The sequence below is a fragment of the Somniosus microcephalus genome, chromosome 29 (genome assembly GCF_052327205.1).
Source record: "Somniosus microcephalus isolate GS21.2 chromosome 29, FLI_Smic_1.0, whole genome shotgun sequence".
NCBI lineage: Eukaryota > Metazoa > Chordata > Chondrichthyes > Squaliformes > Somniosidae > Somniosus > Somniosus microcephalus.
This window is the reverse complement of record NC_141015.1, coordinates 40,284,871-40,300,870: the sequence shown is the minus strand read 5'-3', so window position 1 is coordinate 40,300,870 and position 16,000 is coordinate 40,284,871. Positions and strand designations below refer to the sequence as shown.

The 16,000-nt window shown below is 47.9% G+C and overlaps 1 protein-coding gene across 2 annotated transcripts in view; it reads left to right on the top strand.

The window, feature by feature from the left end:
* Window positions 1-16,000, top strand: part of LOC147098682 (netrin receptor UNC5B-a-like) — a 339,224-nt gene that overhangs the window by 236,291 nt on the left and 86,933 nt on the right. For both annotated transcript variants that reach the window (XM_085970682.1, XM_085970681.1), the window contains exon 2: window positions 12,654-12,875. In XM_085970682.1, coding sequence (XP_085826808.1) covers window positions 12,654-12,875 — 222 coding nt within the window. The remainder of the gene's footprint in view (window positions 1-12,653; window positions 12,876-16,000) is intronic.

The following is a 16,000-nucleotide window of genomic DNA, read 5'->3' as shown; positions in this document are numbered from 1 at the left end:
AACGTTCCTCTTTACTGCGATGTAAATCCCTTTTCCACGTTCAGACTCTGATAGATATGAATTGATTCTAACATTGACCTAAAAAAGCACTTTGATAGCATCGCAGTCGGGAAAGATTACAGTAAACCAGTCTGAATTGATTCTGCCCGTGCGCGTCAATTGGAATCAGCTTCTGACTGAGATGTGCAAAGGTCCATTCTAAAACCATTATAGGGAAGCTCGACAGATACAGCAAGGTGATAACAGTTGAAGGGTAAATTGTCACTAAGTTACGGGGGGGGATTGTAGCTTTTAGCAATTTAATGTGGCAGCATGGGGGATGTGTAAAAGTGTCCTTGTACAAAGTTTCTCAGTCGGAGATAGCCTTCACTGCTGGCGGATCCAAGTCCAGGGTTATTTACAAATTAAAAATAAGAAGGTGGAGGAGAAAACCATCCAAAGACCTTCAGCAAGGGAAGCTCAGTGAAAAAGGTTATTGACACACTTAGGTCAACATAAACCGCAGGTCAAAGGTCCTGCAGCCCCCCTGAGCTTTTCCATTGGTCCTGGTTACTTGGCGTGACTGTGTAGAGAGTTGTTATTGAGTAGTTTATCAACCGTCTTGTTGTGGTTGACTTGTTGTTCGAATTGGACGATGCGTAGGCAGCGAGTGCGCTGCTCACTGTTTAGTCTCTGACCTCAAGAAATCGAGGAGTTTGCCACCTTCCCCTTTCGCCCCTCAAGGTGTCCGCCTTGGCTCAGTGGGCAGCACCCTCGCCTCTGAGTCAGACGGTTGTGGGGTCAAGCCCAACTCCAGAGACTTGAGCACATAATCCAGGCTGACACTCCCAGTGCAGTGCTGAGGGAGCGCCGCACTGTCGGAGGGGCAGTGCTGAGGGAGCGCCGCACTGTCGGAGGGGCAATACTGAGGGAGCGCCGCACTGTCGGAGGGGCAGTACTGAGGGAGCGCCGCACTGTCAGTGGGGCAGTACTGAGGGAGCGCCGCACTGTCGGAGGGGCAGTACTGAGGGAGCGCCGCACCGTCGGAGGGGCAGTACTGAGGGAGCGCAGCATTGTCGGAGGGGCAGTACTGAGGGAGCGCCGCACTGTCGGAGGGGCAGTGCTGAGGGAGCACCGCACTGTTGGAGGGGCGGTACTAAGGGAGCGCTGCACTGTTGGAGGGGCAGTACTGAGGGAGCGCCGCACTGTCAAGGGGGCAGTACTGAGGGAGCACTGCACTGTCAGGGGGGCAGTACTGAGGGAGCGCCGCACTGCCAGGTGTCCTGAAACTCCACAGCCAGTCAATGTTCCGAGATCCGTTTACAGAACTTTTCCCGTAATTTAAATAGACTGAAGGATTGATTTATTCGTTCCTCATTTATTGATGAGCTGTAATCCAGTTGACAAAGAAACTGGCATTTAATTGACTTCCTGTAATCCGGGCCCAAGTCACAAGTCCCACGGAAAGTGCAACCATTTCAACAGCCTCTGGAATTATGGTGCGCTCTGCAAAATTAACCGCAAATTCTGACCAGAATCTCTCTCAGTTTCTGTGAGATGTATTGTAGAATGTATTATTTTTCCAGATGGCAGTAGTTGTATCACAGAAGTATGATACAGCACAGATTGAGGCCATTCAGCCCATCGTGCCTGTGCCGGCTCTTTGGTAGAGCTCTCCAATTAGCCTCACTCCCCTGCTCTTTCCCCAGAGACCTGCAATGTTTTCCCCTTCAAGTATTTATCCAATTCCCTTTCGAAAGTTACTATTGAATCTGCTTCTGCCGCCCTTTCAGGCAGCGCATTCCAGATCACAACAACTCGCTGCTTGGAAAAATGTTTCCTCATGTCACCTCTGGTTCTTTTACCATTAGGGATGTGCATTAAATGCTGGCCTTGCCAGCGACGCCCATATCCCGAGAATACATTTTTAAAAATGGGTGACATCATTGAAAAAAAATGATTGACTTGCATTTCTATAGCGCCTTTCACAACCTCAGGATGTCCCAAAGCGCTTTACAGCCAATGAAGTACTTTTTTGAAGTGTGGTCACTGTTGTAATGTAGGAAACCAATTTGCGCACAGCAAGGTCCCACAAACAGCAATGTGATAATGACCAGATAATCTGTTTTAGTGATATTGGTTGAGGGATAAATATTGGCCCCAGGACACCGGGGATAATTCCCCTGCTCTCCTTCGATATAGTGCCGTGATCACAATGTTTATCGCAACTGTGAACAACAGCATTTACAAGCACAGGCAAAATGTCTTGTTTTTACATATTTACATAATTGTTTGCAGCCAGAGGCAACTGAATTGGGGGAAAATATCTCAGGGAATTTAACATTGGTGGTTGCTGGGAGCACAGAAAGACGGAAATTGTACTGGGACAAACAGAGCGTTCCTACAGATCAGGGAATGCTCCAGCAAGCCTTAATTCGGAAGCAGTGGTCAGTTTACAAAGATCTGTATCACATTAATCAGGGCCAGAGTGGTGTCCTGGACTAGTTTCAATCGCCCAGGGGGGCGGGAGAAGAGTTTTCCAGATTTTTTTGCCCTCCTAATTGGCCTGGGTTTGTAGCTGATTTTTCTGCCACTCCCAGAACACTGCATGGCGGGTTGGCTGGGGAGTGTAGGTATCGTGATGCTCACGACATCACAACTGTGTGGGACAGTCTGGATGAGCCAAGGGATCTTTTCCAGTCCATCATTTTTCCTAAGTTTGTATCACTGAGGTAAGTACATTCATCCTTCCGAGCTGAGGCTTCCCCCTGAAGCGTGCAGTCTCACAATCACGCCGCTCAGCTGCCTCCTGAATGACTCCATAGCTTTTCCCCTTCTTCCTCTGGTCAGGAAGCCCCATTCCAGATATCGATCGCTGCGCGTGAAAAACTGCTTCCTGACATCAGTCCTGAACGGACCTTTTTACAGAGGTCCCGGAGAAGGTGCAAAAAAAAAAGATTTCCACGGCTGATACCAGAACTGAGAGGTTATAACTGTCAGGAAAGACTAAGCAAACTGGAGTTCCTTTCTCTAGAATAGAGAAGGCCGAGGGGTGACCTGACTGAAGTCTTTAAAATTATGAGGGGGTTTGATAGGGTAGACGTAGAGAAGATGTTTCCACTTGTGGGCGAGACCCAGAACTAGGGGCCATCAATATAAGATAGTCACTAATAAATCCAATAGAGAATTCAGGAGAAACTTCTTTACCCAGTGAGTGGTGAGAACGTGGAGCTCGCTGCCACAGGGAGTGGTTGAGGCGAATAGCAGAGATGCATTTAAGAGGAAGAAACATAGAAGATAGGAGCAGGAGTAGGCCATTCGGCCCCTCGAGCCTGCTCCGCCATTCAATGAGATCATGGCTGATCATCCAAATTCAGTACCCTGTCCCTGCCTTCTCCCCATATCCCTTGATCCCTTTAGCCTTAAGAAATATATCTAACTCCTTCTTGAATATATTTAATGAATTGGCCTCCACTGCCTTCTGTGGTAGAGAATTCCACAGGTACACCACTCTCTGGGTGAAGAAATTCCTCCTCATCTCTGTCCTAAATGGCTTACCCCTTATCCTTAGACTGTGACCCCTGGTTCTGGACTCCCCGGCCATCGGGAACATCCTTCCTGCATCTAGTCTGTCTAGTCCTGTTAGAATTTTAAAAGTTTCAATGAGATAGATAAACACATCAGGGAGAAAGGAATAGAAGGATATGCTGATGGGGTGAGATGAAGGTGGGGTGGGAGGAGGCTCGTGTGGAGCAGAAACACCGGCACGGACCAGTTGGGCCGAATGGCCTGTTTCTGTGCGGTATGTGTGTACTAGCTGTTCCTTGTCCTACAATCATAGTTGATCGTGAAATAGCGCTGCTGAAGAATCTTTTCGATTCCACTTAGTATCTTGTGTACGTCAACAAGGTCCCTTCATATTTGCCTCCCTTGAAGGCTCAGGAGTTTTTCTAACCTTTCGTTCTAGCTGCTATTTCTGCCTTGTCGGGTCTTTCACCATGTGATGCCATTCTTTCAAAATCCAGGCTTTGCAGACCACCCAAAAGCAAATGCTTGTGGGAAATGTCCTGTCAAACGAACCACACATGGATTCCCTCCCAGCAACAAGCCCATATTTCTCTGCAGCTTTTTGCCACCTACTGTATTTCGTAACTCTGTGCAGCGGGGGGGGGGGCGGAGGGGGCGGAAATCAAAACATCTTGTCGTTTGTGATTTACGATGTGGAAACGTGACGTGCGTTTATGAGTGAGGCCACTCTCCGTATAATAAATGGTGCCTTTCTTGGCCTCGCAGCTCGGCCTGCCGCGTTCCAGCGATCGTTTTACTGGAACACAAAGAGTGTTTGTTCCTGTGAGCACACGTGGTAGTGTAACATTAAATCTGTGCATGTGCCCGGTACAAGCTGAGCAACTGCTTAAAGCGTAAAGTAGTTGCACGGCCTTTTAATGCGCGGATGGACAACCCATCTTTCTTTCTCCCGTGTCAAATAGCGACACACTCTCGGGACCCCGTGGTCCTAACTTCTGAATGACAGTGTCAGGTGGCCAGAGGTAAAACCTGGTCTAAGTGCAGGCAACATGTTTTCTGTCAGCAATCAGCTGCTAATAAGTCAACAAATGCTGGAGCAATACAGGAATCTGATACAATAGCAAAATATTGCGGATGCTGGAAATTCGAAATAACAACAGAAAACATTGGAAAAACTCAGCAGGCCAGGCAGCATCTGTGGAGAGAGAAAGAGATTTAACGTTTCAGGTCGATGACCCTTCGTCAGAACTGGAAAAAAGCAGGAAAGGGGATAGATTTTAAAGCAAGTTTAGGGGCTGGGAAAAGGGGGAGGGGATGAAAGAACAAAAGGGAAGGTCAGTGATAGGATAGAAAGCAGGAGAGATTAAGAGACATTGAGAGATATTCAAGGCGAGAGGAGGTGGTAATGGGACAGGTTAAGGAACAAAGGATGGCTCTAGATGGGGTGTGAATTGCGCTGGCAGAGTGAAGGACAGCTGCCATGTGGGGGAGGGAAGTACCAAGTTTGATCCGTACATTCGAGCAAAAGGAAAAAGGCAAGACTTGCATTTCTACAGCACCTTTCACGACCTTAGGATGTCCCAAATTGCTTTACAGTCAATGAAGTCCTTTTTTGAAGTGTAGTCACTGTTGCAATGTAGGGAAAGGTGGGAGCCAAATTGCGCACAGCAAGCTCCCACAAACAGAAATGTGATAAATGACCAGATAATCTGGGGTTTTTTTAAGTGATGTTGGTCGAGGGTTAAATGTTGGCCAGCAGGACAACAGCGGGGTGGGGGGTGGGGGGGGGAGGGGAGGGGAACTCCCCTGCTCTTCTTCGCAATAGTGCCGTGGGATCTTTTACGTCCACCTGAGAACATAAGAAAGAGGAGCAGGAATAGGCCACTTGGCCTCTCGAGCCTGCTCCGCCATTCAATAAGATCACGGCTGATCTTGGGCTCAAAGCCACTTCCCCGCCCGCTCCCCATAACCCTTCACTCCCTTATCTTGCAAAAATCTGTCTATCTCCACCTTAAATGTCTTTAATGACCCAGCCTCCACGGCTCTCTGGGGCAGAGAATTCCACAGATTTACGACCCTCTGAGAGAAGAAATTCCTCCTCGTCTCAGTTCTAAAAGGCCGACCCCTTTAGAACTGAGGTTTAACGTCTCACCCGAAAGACAGATCCATTTAAATTGAGCAGAGTCCTGTGACGGTGATGACCAGATTTCAGTCTTATTTTATCGAAACCACATGGATTTTGGGGAGAGTTTACTGGCACAAAATGGCAGTCACGTTGGCCGCTATCACCAGCAGTCGGTGCAATCCAATTAGTTCAGTGTGTGAAGTGCTTGGAGACATCTCGATATACTGAAGCACTCATTAAATGCAAGCAGTACAAAAGTAAAAGAGAGAAGGCAGAGCTGTCCAATTTATTTTCTATTCTTAATGTTCTTAAAGGAAACTACAAGGGGTCTATTTCTAATCAGGCCTGACTGCATGGAAAAATGAGCCTGGGTTTCCATGTGGGTCTTTTCCACAGTCCAATATGACCCGTATATTTATTTCAGTTCACCCTGGTACGGGCCAAGCGTTTCATCTGGTTAGAATGATGGTTCTTCACCAATAGCCAAGACATCTGGCCATGGTGGAAAATTACAGCTACTTGTACTTTGTTTCATTTTTGCCTTCACTCGTGGGTCAAACAAATGGCAGCAGGACCTGCCTGCTCTGCTGCGAAAAGCACAGTCCAGCCACTTAAATAACCAAGAACTATTCAGAGAAGTATTTTGAAACACGCAAGTCGGTCTTCAGCTGTGGCTCAGTGAGCAGCACCCTCGCCTCTACCGTCCGCAGGTTGTAGGTTCAAGCCCCACTCCAGAGACTTGAGCACAAGTTTCCAGGCTGACACTCCCAAATTCTTCTTCTTAGGCAGTCCCTCGGAACCGAGGATGACTTGCTCCCACATTAAAAATGAGTTCTCAGGTGACTGATGAGTCCGATGCGGGACCTACAGTCTCTGTCACAGGTGGGGCAGACGGTGGTTGAAGGGGCGGGTGGGTGGGGTGCTTGGGTTGACGTGCGCTCTTTGCGCGTGGCTTCCGCTTGCTCCCGGCGAAGAGACTCGAGGTGTTTGGCGCCTTCCCGGATGCTTCTCCTCCACTTTGCGCAGCCTTGGGCCAGGGATTCCCAGGTGTCGGTGGGGATGTTGCACTTTTTCAAGGAGGCTTTGAGGGTGTCCTTGAAGCGTTTCCTCTGCCCACCTGGGGCTCTCTTGCTGTGTCTGCAGTGCTGAGGGAGTGCTGCACTGTCGGAGGTGCCGTCTTTCGGGTGAGACATTAAACTGAGGCCCCGTCTGCTCTCAGGTAGATGTAAAAGATCCTGTGGGCACTATTGTGAAGAAGAATAGGGAAATTCTCCCTGGTGTCCTGGCCAACATTTTTTCCTCAACCGACACCTAAAACAGATGATCTGGTGATTATCTCATTGCTGAAGTGAGATGGACATGCAGTAGCTGGAAGACTAAAAACGAGCAGCTAATTTTTCAAATGTCATAGGTGAGTAGATTTGTCAGAGAAATTGTATGAGTGGGCAGCCAGAAAGCTGTGTTACTGTTCACAGTCGCACTGCTCCCATTTGGCATCATAGTCCATTAATAAATATTGTATTGTTAATATAATACGCGGTCTACTTCAAAATCCCCACCGCCTTGACCCTGTAGCATTCGAGGAGCATGAAAGTGCTTCAGCTCGCTATGCAGCCAATCACCAGGAGACCACAGCCTACAGAGGGCAATGGTTTGAACATATTTTAGGGTGTTATAGACCGGCAACTGCTGTCGGTGTTGTTATTGTACAGATCCTTAATGCGGGTGTATCGAGATAATTCCTCCGCTGCTGTAATGGAGATGGTAACCTGCCGAATGCCTCTATTAAAATAATGGGGGAGAGGACTTTTGACATGTGCGTGTTAAGCATTCGCACAACGATATCGCCGCGAGTCCTTTCTAGCCTTACTGTGTCGAAAGAACATGCAACGTGTCCCTTTACACACAAGAATATCTGTGACTAAACAGTCTGCCAGTGAAAGACAGAGTGCAGTAATATGGTATGCAAATTGTGTTAGTCCACATTGATTCACATCTGAAAAATAAGCCTCTGAATAATTACATTTAATGCCAAGGCGTTGTTTTGCATTCAGAGGTGATTGCTCTCTGTAGTAAAGGATCTGCAGTATGCAAGCAAAGTATGAATAATCAATATCCCTCGCTCAACTCAAAACACTTCACAGCCATTGCTTTGAAAAACTGATACGGGTGTTGGGGGGAAGGGGGATTTGAACTATTACAAAAGCAAAATACTGCGGTTGCTGGAAACCTGAAATAAAAAAGAGAAAATGCTGGAGATACTCAGCAGGTCAGGCAGCATCTGTGGAGAGAGAAACAGAGTTAACATTTCAGGTCGATGACCCTTCGTCAGAACTATCTTGGCTTCACCGATGACAGCAACTTGCATTTATATAGCGCCCTTAATGTAGCAAAGCATCTCGAGGCGCTTCACAGAGGCGTAATCGGGAAAGAAAATGGACGTATATCCCAAGGAGGAGAGATTATATGAGGTGGCCTAAAGCTTGGCCAAAGAGGTGGATTTGATGTAGGGTTTAGACGATGGGATGCAGTTCGAGGCAGAGGGATTTAGAGTGTGTTGGAATATTAACTCTTTAGGGTACAGAAGGTGAGAATCAACCGAGACCGAAGCACCTTAGAATGGTTTTAAAGACCCTGAATAATTTTATTGACGTTAAGACACAACCGTTTTCCAGATGAAGATGCAGTACAGCCTCATTCGGCAAGTGCAGCTCGAAACTCGGAATGATCAGCTCATCTGTTTCAGGAGATGAGGAGTTAATGTTTCCTTGAAGACTTCTTCTTTAAACTGCTTCTTGTGATCTCCTGAAACATCACCGTCAGCCTGGGCTTTATACATCGCTAAAGTCTGTTGCTGGGCAGAATAACCAAAAGTGGACCTCTTGGGGGGTTATTTTCTCTTTCGATTACCTGCAGACAGCTGTCCTTTGTTATTCTTTGCTTATCTCTCATTGTCAGCAGTCGAGTGTCCTTCGAACGCGCCACAAGTTTCGAACAAGAGTTGTCCTTGAGGCAAATCAGCGAGCCAGCAGTTAATCTGCGAGTCTTCTCTCTCACAACAGCTTCAGCAGCAAGCAAGAACCAGCATGCGCTCTGACTTCGGTCCTTTGCTCCATTGGTGTTTCGATACATAAGAACATAAGAAATAGGAGCAGGAGTAGGCCAATCGGCCCCTCGAGCCTGCTCCGCCATTCAATAAGATCATGGCTGATCTGATCCTAACCGCCAATCCACTATCACAGAACCATCTCCTGAATCTAACAGAATTAGACACACAAAATAGGAGCAGGATCAGGCTACACGGCCCCTGGGCCCGCTCCGCTACCCACAGGGCCATGACCGATCCAAACCTAGACTCATGTCCAAATTCCCGCCCGCTCCCCGTAACCCTTAATTCCCTTTACTTCTAGGAAACTGTCTATTTCTGTTTTAAATTTATGTAATGATGTAGCTTCTACAGCTTTTTGGGGCAGCATATTCCATGGACCTACCACCCTCTGAGTGAAGTAGTTCCTCCTCATCTCAGTTTTGAAAGAGCAGCCCCTAATTCTAAGACTATGCCCCCTAGTTCTAGTTTCACCCATCATCAGGAACATCTTCCCCGCATCCACCCGATCCAACCCCTTCACAATCTTATATGTTTCAATAAGATCGCCTCTCATTCTTCTGAACTCCAATGAGTAGAGTCCCAATCTACTCAACCTCTCCTCATATGTCCATCCCCTCATCCCCGGGATTAACCGAGTGAACCTTCTTTGTACTGACTCGAGAGCAAGTATGTCCTTTCTTAAGTATGGACACCAAAACTGTACGCAGTATTCCAGGTGCGGTCTCACCAATACCTTGTACAACTGAAGCAATACCTCCCTATTTTTATATTCTATCCCCCTAGCAATGAAAGCCAACATTCCATTGGCCTTCTTAATCACTTGCTGCACCTGCATACTAACCTTTTGAGTTTCGTGCACCAGGACCCCCAGATCCCTTTGTACTTCAGTACTTTCCAGTTTCTTGCCATTAAGATAATAACTTGCTCTACGATTTTTCCTGCCAAAGTGCATAACCTCACACTTTCCAGTATTGTATTCCATCTGCCAAATCTCTGCCCACTTACTTAGCCTGTCTATGTCCCCTTGAAGGTTTTTTATGTCCTCCTCACTCACTACTTTCCCTCCCATCTTAGTATCATCTGCAAACTTTGATATGTTACACTCGGTCCCCTCCTCCAAATCGTTAATATAGATTGTAAAGAGTTGGGGACCCAGCACTGACCCCTGCGGAACACCACTAGTTACTGATTGCCTGTCTGAGAATGAACCATTTATCCCAACTCTCTGCGTTCTGTTAGATAGCCAATCCTCTATCCATGCCAGAATATTACCCCCAATCCTGTGATTTTTTATCTTAAGCAATAATCTTTTGTGTGGCACCTTGTCAAATGCCTTTTGGAAGTCTAAATACACTACGCCCACTGGTTCCCCTTTATCCACCCTATACGTTACTTCCTCAAAGAACTCCAGCAAATTTGTCAAACATGACTTCCCCTTCATAAAACTATGCTGACTTTGTCCTATTAAATTATGATTATCCAAATGTCCTGTTACTGTCTCCTTAATAATGGACTCCAAAATTTTACCTACCACAGATGTTAGGCTAACCGGTCTATAGTTTCCAGCCTTCTGTCTACTGCCCTTTTTAAATAAGGGTGATACAAAGCGATTCGTTCCTCGGACGGTTGTCGATCCCAAGTTGGTCCACCTGTAGCTTTGTCTCGATTGTATTGACTGCACGCCCTTCAGTTACCCTTCATACTTTAAATCCGTCACGCTCTTCCACCAAGTCTTCATCCTGCTAAGCCAGGGTTTCGAGCCCATTGCTTTATCCATCGATCGGTTCCTGGGCAAACGACATCCTGGACAGTTCCCAGTCCCTAGGCCTGATCCGCCTTTTCAGCACCCCTCTGTGTGGCTCAGTGGGTAGCACCCTCGCCTCGGAGTCAGAAGGTTGAGGTTCAAGTCCCATTCCAGATGACTTGAGCACATCAATCTAGGCTGACACTCCAGTGCAGTACTGGGGGAATGCTGCACTGTCAGAGCTGCTGCCTTTCAGATGAGACGGTAAACTGCTCTCTCAGGTGGATGTTAAGGATCCCATTGTACTATTTCGAAGAAGAGCAAGGGGGGTTATTCCTGGGGCCAATATTTATCCCTCAACCAACATCACTAAAACAGATTATCTGGTCATTATCACGTTGCTGTTTGTGGGAGCTTGCTGTGCGCAAATTGGCGTTTCCTACATTACAACAGTGACTGCACTTGAAAGGCGTTGTATTAATGCAAGTCTTTCTTTCTGATCCATCCATTCAGCTTCTCTCTTTTGCGTGCTATCCCTTGACCTCTTATTGCTGTTTTGGGACCATGGTAAATAGTTGCTCAGGAGTCAAGTTTTCGATACCATTAAGGGTCTCTGAATACCTCAGTAATATCCCTCTTTGGTCTTACTGTAATGGAAACAAACGCAGCTTCTGTCGTCTCTCTTTGTAAATCAGGTGTTGATGGTGGATTTCGGCAGCCCTTTGCCGTATCTTTCCCAGAACCTGCAGTGTGGGTTGTGATTTCAGACACAAGTAATTTACTGTTATGTATCCGAGACACTGAACAAGTGTCTGGAAGATTGTTGGATGGAACTGTCTCTCTGTATTGTCAGACTGCTTGTCCGACATCCAGTCTTGGATGAACTGCAACTACCTCCAGTTAACCATCGAGAGAAGACTGAAGCCATCTTCAGCCCCCACCACAAACTCCATACCCTTACCGCCGATTCCACCCCCCATTTCATGTTGGGTAAGGGTACCAAGCGATATGGAGAAAAGGGTGGGTAAATGAGCCATGATCCAATTGAATGATGGAACAGGTTCGAGGAGCAGAATGGCCTCCCCCTGTTCCTAGGAGCCAATAATATTAATCATTCTAACGGGGAGTTGGACAGGCATTTGGTGAACAAATTAGTTGAGGGACAATTAGTGAACTGTGTTTCCTGTTTCTGAACTTCAGGGTTAGCCAGGTGGTCTGAAATGGTCTTTTCTGGCCTTGTATGTCGTTATGTTCCGACAGGCCTAATGTAACCATAGTAACAATGGTGGACTGGTTGGGCCGGATGGCCTGTTCCGGTGCTGTATATCCTAGGTAATCCTATGTAAAATTCCCCTGGCATTACCAGTGGACGGGTGCCCACTTTCAATAGTGTGGGGGGTGGGGGAGGGACCTTGCTGAGTGGAAGGAAAAGACAGGTTAGTTGGGCAGAGGAGCGGCCATCAGAGGAGAGGAATTTTGCAATTTATCTGATCCTTCTCAGTGCTTGTGCTTAGGCAACCCGCTCTGAGAGCCGTGATGGGACGAGAAGAGCCCTTATTTTCTTTGCGCGGAACTACTGTCGGAAGGTAAACGCCGTTGTCGACAAGAAAGCGCGTATTAGTTGGACGGTACGCTCCGAGTCCAAATGGTGCGGGCACTTAAACTGTCAATGGCTTCGGGGCAAAGGAGAGAGCGAGAGGAAATAGGAAACCGAGCTGGAAGGCGAGGGAGAAAGCTTGAAGTGACAACTGTTTGGGCAGTGGTTGCTGCACGCTTAGCCAACTCCCTGGCGCAGAAAGATCCAATTCTAAACATGACTACAAATCTGTGTCAGCTGAGATGGGGGATGGCTGATTGTAAATATTGAGAGTATAAAAGGGCAGCTGGCCTGGGTTGGCACAATGCTAAACTAAACAATTCCTTATTATCTGTCCTGAAAGACACTGTAAACACATTAGACTGTAGAAAATGCACTGCACACTAGTTATGACACCAGGCTGATTGATTAAGTGCTGCAGCTCTCTGTAACTTGTGTCATTATTTCGGGATAATGGACAGCCTTTGGTTCCTGTGTGACTAATCGTCTATGATGTATATTAAATGCCGCGCAGTTAAACCTTTCTGAAATGCTCTCCAGTAATCTCCGTCCTCCTCCTTCTGACCCGCAGGAACCGACTACAGCGATGTGCTGCCTGACTCCTTCCCGTCGTCACCGGCAGAGCCTCTGCCGCGATTCCTGGTGGAGCCGGAGGACGCCTACATCGTGAAGAACAAGCCGGTGACGATGACCTGCACGGCCACCCCTGCAACGCAGATCTACTTCAAGTGCAACGGTGACTGGGTGCACCAGAAGGACCACGTGACTGAGGAGAACGTGGACGAGGTCACAGGTAATGCGCGGACCCATTCTGGACTCTTGAACGCTCCCCTCGCCTCTCGAGTCAGAAGGTTGCGGGTTCGAGTCCCCACTCCAGGGACCTGAGCACAAAAAAATCCAGGCTGACGCTCCCGGTGCAGCGCTGAGGGAGTGCCGCACTGTTGGAGGTGCCGATGAGACGTTAAACCGAGGCCCCGTCTGCTCCCTCAGGTGGATGTCAAAGATCCCACGGCCACTATTTATCCCTCAACCAAGACCTAAAAGATAATCAGCTGATCTGGACAATATCTCATTGCTGTTTGTGGGAGCTTGCTGTGCACAAATTGGCTGCCGCGTTTCCTGCATTACAACAGTGACCACACTTCAAAAAGTGCTTCATTGGCTGTAAAGCGCTTTGGGTCATCCTGAGGTTGTGAAAGGCGCTATAGAAATCTTTCTTACATTAGGCCTTGCGATTTTCTTCACAAGGGTTGTCTTCTCTGCCCATTAATCCCAGGAGTGCTCCTGTTCTAAGTGCTCCCTCCCCAATTTTCTCTGCTTCTTTCTTGAAGTTGCCAACTTAAACTTACATCCCAACACACGGCAAGGAAAGACAGGAAGAGACCAACTGGTCCGTCAAGCCTGTCCTGGTCCGGGATGGTGCAACTTACGCACGCCATCACCCTCATTCTCCACAGGGAGACAGTTCTCCTCTTCCTATCTGTAACTCTCAGAATGAGCAAAGCTAATTAGCACAGAGGAGATAACTGCTACTTACATTTTCCTGGTGGAACAGCGATTTACTTGAACTTATTTTAATTTAGTAGCCTGCAAAGGCCGATGTTTCTCCGTGAGCTGAACTTTGTTCTGCGTGGCTGTTTCTTTTAATGCATGGCCCCTTTAAATTTCTGCACCTGTGCGGTATTTACATGTTAAAAGCCGGTGAGTGGCCTGCGCGGGACCTTTGAGGTGACTGCGCCGCCGCGCGCCGCACCTTAGGGGGAACATTGGTATGCGGTATTGGTTGCTCACGATGCGGTCTCCTCTACATTGGGGAGACCACTTTGCGGAACGCTTCCGTTCAGTCCGCAAGCGCGACCCCGAGCTTTCTGATCACCTGTCACTTTAATTCTCCGCCCCGCTCCCACTCTGTCGTCTGGCCTCCTACACTGTTCCAATGAAGCTCAACGGAAGCTCGAGGAACAGCACCTCCTCTTTCCATTAGGCACTTTACAGCCTTCCGGACTCAACATCGAGTTCAACAATTTCAGACCCTAACCTCTGCCCCACCCTCGCCAGCTCTGGTTGGACGTCTTCCTGGAGGGTTCATCACATGACCTCCTGCCTCCAACCGCCTCACCCAATCAAACCGCCTTATTTCCCATTTCCAATATTTTTATAATATTTTTAATAAACAAAAGTGTCCAAAGAACATGCCCCTCCCGGGTGTTGCTCGCAGCTGTATCAAGGGACATGGGGAGAAGGCAGGGACCGGGTACTGAGTTTGGATGATCAGCCATGATCTCATTAAATGGCGGAGCAGGCTCGAGGGGCCGAATGGCCTACTCCTGCTCCTGTCTTCTATGTTGCTATGTATCCTGGAGATGAATCTTCAATTCCTGGAGACTCCAGGGTAATTCTGGAGGGTTGGCCACCCCTCACCCCACACACACACAGTCAAGCAGTCTCCTGAGGAGAGACTCAGGAGGCCCTAAGACTAACTCCCCCAAACAGCCGTTCTTCCAAGTGTGGACAGAAGCCAGGGTACAATGAGCCCAGCCCCGCCCGCTTGCATATCCTACACTACCTCCTATTTGAATTTTACTGGGCCTGGAGGTCTTGACTGGCCTGGTATTCTCACGGTTGTTTTATTTCATTTTATTTAATTGATTTAATTAAATTGGAACGCGCTTGTCTGATAGGGCGGTGGAAGCAGATTCAATGGTGACTTTTCAAAAGGAAATTGGATAAATATTGAAAAGGAGAAATTTGCAGGACTATGGGGAAAGAGTTGGGGAGTGGGACTAGTTGGAGAGCTGTTTCAAAGAACCGGCACAGGCACGATGGGCCGAATGGCCTCCTTCTGTGCTGTATCATTGTTTGGTTAGATAAATCCTAAATCAGAACACTGAGGAGCTGTTGGTACGTGCGTCCTGAGATATTTGCAAATTATTGGGAATGCAGATTTAACCTTTATATGTGTGAAGCGCCAACATATGCAGCAGAGCTTCCCCTGAAGCTAAAGAGCTTGGATACTCCTGGCCTAGAAGGTATATAGTGGGACTGTTTCACCGTCTGGGTGGAGCAGACACATACCCCAGCCTGATCATTGCCTCCCCCGGCATCCATACGTACGCGAGGCGGTATTTACCCGTGTTTCCCCTCGTTTTGCAATGCGCTGGGTGTGTGGGGGCGGGAGCAGAAAGTTAGGCCAGGGCCGCTAATGCCACCTGTATATTTCAGACCGAAGTATTTTCTTCTCACAGAAGGTCCCACCAAGGAATAGAAGGATCTGCTGATGGGGTGAGATGAAGTAGAGTCGGAGGAGGCTCGTGTGGAGCATAATCACCAGCATTGGCCAGTTGGGCCGAATGGCCTGTTTCTGTGCTGTACATTCCATGTAATGCGATGGATGTGAAAGCGTCCAGCTGAGGATAGGATGATGAAGGAGTGACGTCATGTTTTCCATCACTAACACCTCAGAAACTGTAGACTCGAAGGATGTCAACACTCAACTGGCTCCTGGTGTTGCTAAGGGAAGGGGAATCCAGAATGAAAAGCTGTTGGGTACAGCGGCCATTTTAATCAACACAGAGAAAGGACTGAGGAATCATCCTTAGAATCATAGACTAGTACAGCACAGAAGGAGGCCATTCGGCCTATCGAGTCCGTGCTGGCTCTTTTGAAGAGCAATCCAGTCAGTCCCACTCCCCCGCTCTCTCCCCATATCCCTGCAATTTTTTCTCCTTCAAGTATTTATCCAATTCCCTTTTGAAGGCTGCTATTGAATCTGTCTCCACCGCCCGATCAGGCAGCGCATTCCAAATCCTAAAAACTCGTTGCGTAAAAAAGTTTTCCCTCCTGTCACCTCTGGTTCTTTGGCCAATCACCTCCAATCTGTGCCCTCTGGTTATCGACCCTTCAGCCATTGGGAACAGT